Consider the following 6096-nt stretch of genomic DNA (forward strand, 5'->3'; position numbering starts at 1 on the left):
ACACCCTATATGAATGAAAGATATCCTAAATAAAACAGCAATATACATTATGTTTGAAGAATTGACTGATGAAAAAAGGAAATTCTAATAAGAAATGGCAGTAGAGAAACTTAATGGGAACCATATCATACACTAAATATGGAAATTATTTTCCTGATTGTAAAACAAAACTGTGTTATTTATTCTCAGTTACTAATGCTTGCTAATGTGAAAATTTGCTTTTCATTTTTTCTATTTTCTGATAGTTATCTCTGGCACATGGCACCATGAATGATACGCACATTTCAGAATTCCTTCTTCTGGGACTTTCAGAGGACCCAGAACTGCAGCCCCTCATATTTGGGCTTTTCCTCTCCATGTACCTGATCACTGTGTTGGGAAACCTGCTCATCATCCTGGCCGTCAGCTCAGACTCCCACCTCCACACGCCCATGTACTTCTTCCTCTGCAATCTGTCCTTGATAGACATTTACTTCACCTCCACCACCATCCCAAAGATGCTCGTGAACATCCAGATACAGAGCAAAACCATCACCTATGTAGGCTGCATCACCCAGATATATTTTTATACACTTTTTGTAGTGTTGGACAACTTTCTTCTTACTGTGATGGCCTATGACCGGTTTGTGGCCATCTGCCACCCCTTGCACTATATGGTCATCATGAACCCTCGGCTTTGTAGAATACTGGTCCTTGTGTCCTGGATTATGAGTTTCCTAAATTCCTTGCTACATAGCTTAATGGTGTTGCAACTGTCCTTCTATGCAGACTTAGAAATCCCCCACTTTTTCTGTGAACTTAATCAGGTGGTTCAACTTGCCTGTTCTGACAACCTTCTAAATAACCTTATGATATATTTTTTAATTGTGCTCCTTGGTGGTGGCCCCTTTGCTGGGATTCTTTACTCTTACTCCAAAATAGTGTCCTCCATATGTGGAATCCCATCAGCTCAGGGGAAATATAAAGCATTTTCTACCTGTGCATCTCACCTCTCAGTTGTCTCCTTGTTTTATGGCACGAGCCTAGGAGTGTATCTCACATCTGCTGCTACCCAAAATGCACACTCAAGTGCAATTGCCTCAGTGATGTACACTGTGGTCACACCCATGCTGAACCCCTTCATCTACAGTCTGAGGAACAAGGACATAAAGAGAGCACTGCAGAGATTCCTTGGCAGGTGAGCTTTTCAAGGGCTGACTGTACTATAATAGTTTGAAGAAGGGACCACGAATGAAGGGTCACTTTAAAGCCTCAGAGCCCTATTATTTTCTGAGACAAATTAATCCAATCTTTTGACCATACATAATTGGAAATTCGGATCTTATGAATTAACATGAATTATTTTGGAATGATTTATTGTCTTGTGGCATTATATCATTAAGAGAAATATTTCTATTGTTTCCTTGAAAGAGTAGTCATGAATTATCCTCTCCTATGGAAATAACTACATTTGGGTATTAAGAGTATTTACATAATTTTCTGCAGGAAAATCAGAGATCACAGTTTTCATGGTACAAATCGAATCATTAAAGTGTGGATGGGATATCTATGTGTCTGTGTTCTTATTCACGGGGTGAAAAATTACCTGGAGAGTTTTAGGTGCTTTTTCTTATGTGCTATTTTTCTGCTTTTGCTTAAAACCATTCAATATACTTCTTAAAAATGTGCTTCTTTCTAGTGCTCTGAGTAAATATCACTCCTTTTTTAAACCTTTCCAAATCCACCGAAGGGACAGTGAGTGAACAATCTCCATATCATATAATATATATCTGAATGAAGCTTATCTCACACATATTTCTCCACAAGTCACATCACAGCCTTCCTGCACTTAGAAACATTATACGTGGTGGCCAATTTCAACAGTAGAATCACCAACAGGAAGAGAAGACTGTGAAACAGGTGGCACTATAAAGAGTTTGAAAACTAGAGCTCTTATGATATCAGAGCTGAAACAAGAAGGCAGAGACTTGCCTTGTTGAACCTCAGATTAGAAGTGGCCAGTAAGGAACTCAGATTGTTCTCTTCTCTTGCATGTCTGAGAATGACCACTGAATTCTAACCAGTATTGATTTTGGGTTACTAATACATGTTTGCAAGTACCAATAGGTGAGTTCTCAAATATGGAATCTGTGAATAACAAGGAATGAAATGAATGAATAACAGAAGAAGTGCACACACAAACATACAGAATCTCAAGTATGTGTGTGTGTGTGTGTGTGTGTGTGTGTGTGTGTGTGTGTGTGTCTACCACTCAACATAAGCAACAATGACAGGAATAGTAGGAATCCAGTGGGGCTGGAGGAAATAGTGAGGGACAGTGGGAGGAGATGATAGCAGGGAGGGACATAGCAGGACATGTAGAGCTTTGTAGGTCACAAGCAGGTCTTTGATATTTGTTTAGAAACCAGAGTTTGTCCTCTGGCCACTGTTGGGGGAAGAGCCTGTGTGTATGTGTGTGGGGGTGGGGTGGGGTTTGGGGGCGGGCTATATAATCACTATCTTACAAGTGTTGGTCTTTGTCTAGACTCATAACCTAGAAAAGCAATAACTAGAGCAAGGGTAGTGGAGTGGAGCTAAAAGGTCAGGGAAGAAGTGACTGAACTGTTAGAAGTAGAAGATAATGGGGATGATCCAGGATAAGGCCATGGAAAAGGTTGAAAGTGGGTGGATTCTGGATGGATTTTGAAAGTAGAACCCTCAGGGTTTGCTTATTCTGGGGTTTTGGTGTTAAATAGCAACAGAGATAGAGATACAGATGACTCTAGAATTTTGACTTGAACACCTGGGCCACTAGAAAAAGTACTGAAGACCACAGAGGCAGAGAGAGGTGTCCAGGTTCTACATGGGTCCATAGTGGCTTCATCCCCAGCCAAGGGCTGGTCCTGATGTGAGAGCTCTCATGGTGTGGATATCACGAGGGGCAGAGCCTGCTCAAAACCAGGCACCTTCTTTTGTTTTCTCTCAAGTCCACATCCCAGTAATTCCCCTCTGGCTCTGCTCTCTTCCTTTCAGTCTTGTTTCCAGAAATACTGCTCCCTGGAGACTCAGATGATATGCTTCTGATTCCTTTGTCCTGAAAATATATGGCATGAGCATCCATGAAATCCTATGTGGAAGAGGCTGGAAGCAAGGGTGTGGAGGAGGACATTCCTCCCTGGGTGTGGGGTGGGTGGGTAGGGCTGTGTCTAGAAGCCAAGCAGCATTGCCAGGGCATCCAGGACAGGGAAGGCATCTTCCCAGGCTAGCCCAGAATGGCTGATTTCCAGGGCATTCTTCCTCTGGGCCTTCTGGTGCCTGCTCACCACCATGGCTTTAGCTGCTCTGACTGATTGTAGCATTTGATTTTCCTCACTCCCTCCTTCCTACCAGATTTGCAACTCCCTGGGACCTTCTTACCAGTGCCTCCATGAGCCTGGCTACCCAGGGCTTTTCAAATAGCCCAGCAGGCCCTGTGTGGGACCAGAGAGCCCTTCCTGGCACTTTTCCTGTCTTCCTTTCCACCATCTGAGTATCTCTCGTTCCCTTCTGTCTCTCCATGTCAAAGGCCTCAGAGGGATCGTCTTAACTTATTTGTCTTTGAGTGAGCACTGAGACTTTCTCTAGTTACTGTTTTTCTAGGTTATGAGTCTAGACAGAGACCAATCCTTGGAAGATAGTGATTATAGAGGTCTTTCTGGGCCTTAATAAATCAGCCCATCCCTCTCCCGATGGTCTATGAAGGAGGAACTTGTGTTCGTATACCTCTTCCTGTTACAATATGGGGAGACTGGAGCACCAGCAAGTGAGGTTGCTCATCCAAGGCCACATTTTCAGACAGTGGCAGAGTTAGGAACTGACACCTGACTACTCTGGTCTTCTCCTCTCATGAAAGCTGTAGACAAGGCTTCAGCTTTCAATTCTGTCCAGAGGAGAGAGACAGGAAATAGCAAAATGGACAAGAATATACCATTCAGTGACAAGGGCGATGAAGATCTCAAAAGAGGCGGACTGGGGAAATGCCAGCCTTGGTTGGGGGTGGATGATTCACTCAGACTCATAACCTAGAAAAGCTATTATTCTCCTGGTCACAATTTCTTTTACAGGGAAAGGATGCAGATTAAAATCACAAAGAAAAAGGCACATGGGTGGGACTCATGGGATACCAGGAATGAGCTTCTGGGTGTCTTTTCCCAGTGCAGTCCCAGCTGTCAACTCTCCCAGCAATGATGTGTGACAAATTGCACTGAGTATTTCCAATCAGGGAAACTCACCTGAGCCTTGATATTTAGGGTTTTTACTGGGAGTTGTTCACATGGGCTTAGCTGACCACTCATGTGGCTGACTTCAGCCTATTCAGAGGACAAGCTAGTAGTGCATGGTGACCCAATGCCTCCACCACGAGTCACATTGTAAGCATGACTCTCTGGTGTCATCTAAAGTCTAAGACATACACACTTAACACACAAGACACTCTAGGAGCTTAAGATGACCTCCCAAGAGCAAGGCAAGGGCATTATGTAGACAGGCCTTCCTTTGCAAGGTGCTAGCCCTCTAAGTTAGTTCTTTATGGCACAGGAGTAAATAGTGGAACAGGAATGCACATTGAAAGAGTTCATGTTAAAGCTAGAGCTAGAATGAAGTGGGTGCTTCCCTGATCCAGTCTTCAGATGAGTCTTCAGCTCAGGGCAATACCTGTACAACAGCCCCTAAAAAACTGTGAAGGAGGAGCCATGCAGATGCCTGGAGTGAGAGAGTTCAAGGCAGAGGGAACAGAGAGGGTCAAGGTGGGACTGAGATCCCAAGAAGAAAAGGAAGGCCAAGAGGGGTGAAGGAAGGAGGTGATAGCAGAACGGCCATTTCGAACAAGGTTAGAATGCCTTATGGACAGGATGGCAACCCCATTTGGGGCCTGAACAACTGAGCTGGTGGTGGAACCATATACAAAGGATAGAAAAAAATCAGAGGAAATACTCCAAGACAGCCCCCTTAGCCCCTGGTATCCATGTGTAATGCCCACTTCTTGAGTGTGGGCAGGCATCACGACTCACTTTTAACAATAGATTATAGACAAAGGTGGTAAGATGTCACTTTCAATATTTGGATACAAAGATTGAGATTTCCATCTTGCTCCCATGATGGGTGCTCTCTCTCTGTGTCTCTCTCTGTCTCCACTCCCCACACCCTCTTGCTCTGGTAAAACTAGCTGCCACATTGTGAGTTGTCCTGTGGAGAGACCCATGTCATGAGGAGCTGGGAGCTGCCTACCGAACAGCCAGTGAGGGACTGAGTCCTGCCAACAATGCCTAAGTGGACTTGGGAATGACCTTTCCCACATCAAGCCCTCAGCTGATACTCTGGCCCATTAGTGACCCTGAAGCACAGAAATCAGAGAAGCCAGACCTCATTCCTGATCCACAAAAACTTTGAGATCTTAAGTATTTACTGTTATTTTAAACCCTTATATTTGGGGACAATTTGTTGCACATCAGTAAATTGCTAAGACAACAAGATTTGGCCCGAGATTCAGTTGTGAACAGGAGTAATGGTGTTTGCCAGGTTGAAATAAAATTGGAATAGACATCTGCTTTGGGCTGTCTTCCCCAAATTGCAGAGCCTCAGATAAGGGTGAAGTGCAAGTTTGTCATTAGAAGTATATCTTACAAAGCATGAGTAGAGGAGGAAAAGGAAGTGAGATATAGACAGTACATACTGATTTTGAATGAGCACATTTCTGTGGTGGGCACCTGGGGCTCAGTCCCTCCACGGGCCTCTGAGAGTGTGGAGGGAGGACACACTCTTGAAGAGTGAGGGATCTGGGATATTGATCCACCAAAAGTGATGGAGGGTCATTCCCAGGGATGCTAACTCCCTATCCATTCTGACCTGGGGTCACAGGGGCCACAGAAAGCCCCAGGCAGAGCATCTTGGTGTTCATCAGAGCAGGAACCACAGGGAGACGAATGAGGCACAAAGACTGATTGTTCCCTGGGCTTCTGTTCTACAATGTCTAGGCACATTGCTGTAGCAGAGCCCAACTTAATGTAACATTTTGCTACTGAAATCATCATGAATGTTTTGCATTAATGTTTATTTTTAAAAACATTTCATTTAAATAAT

At 44.0% G+C, this 6096-nt stretch overlaps 1 protein-coding gene across 1 annotated transcript; it reads left to right on the plus strand.

Annotated features, from left to right (window-relative positions):
* Nucleotides 1-261: 261 nt before the first annotated feature.
* Nucleotides 262-1181, plus strand: LOC311623686 (olfactory receptor 7A10-like; the record flags this gene model as incomplete). The annotated part of the gene is made up of 1 exon (XM_084886063.1): nt 262-1181. Exon 1 carries the CDS (start codon nt 267-269, stop codon nt 1179-1181), a length of 915 nt encoding a protein of 304 aa, XP_084742189.1. The 5' UTR covers nt 262-266.
* Nucleotides 1182-6096: the final 4915 nt, after the last annotated feature.

Source organism: Pipistrellus hanaki, assembly GCF_964339955.1.
Source record: "Pipistrellus hanaki genome assembly, chromosome: 5".
Classification (NCBI taxonomy): Eukaryota; Metazoa; Chordata; class Mammalia; order Chiroptera; family Vespertilionidae; genus Pipistrellus; species Pipistrellus hanaki.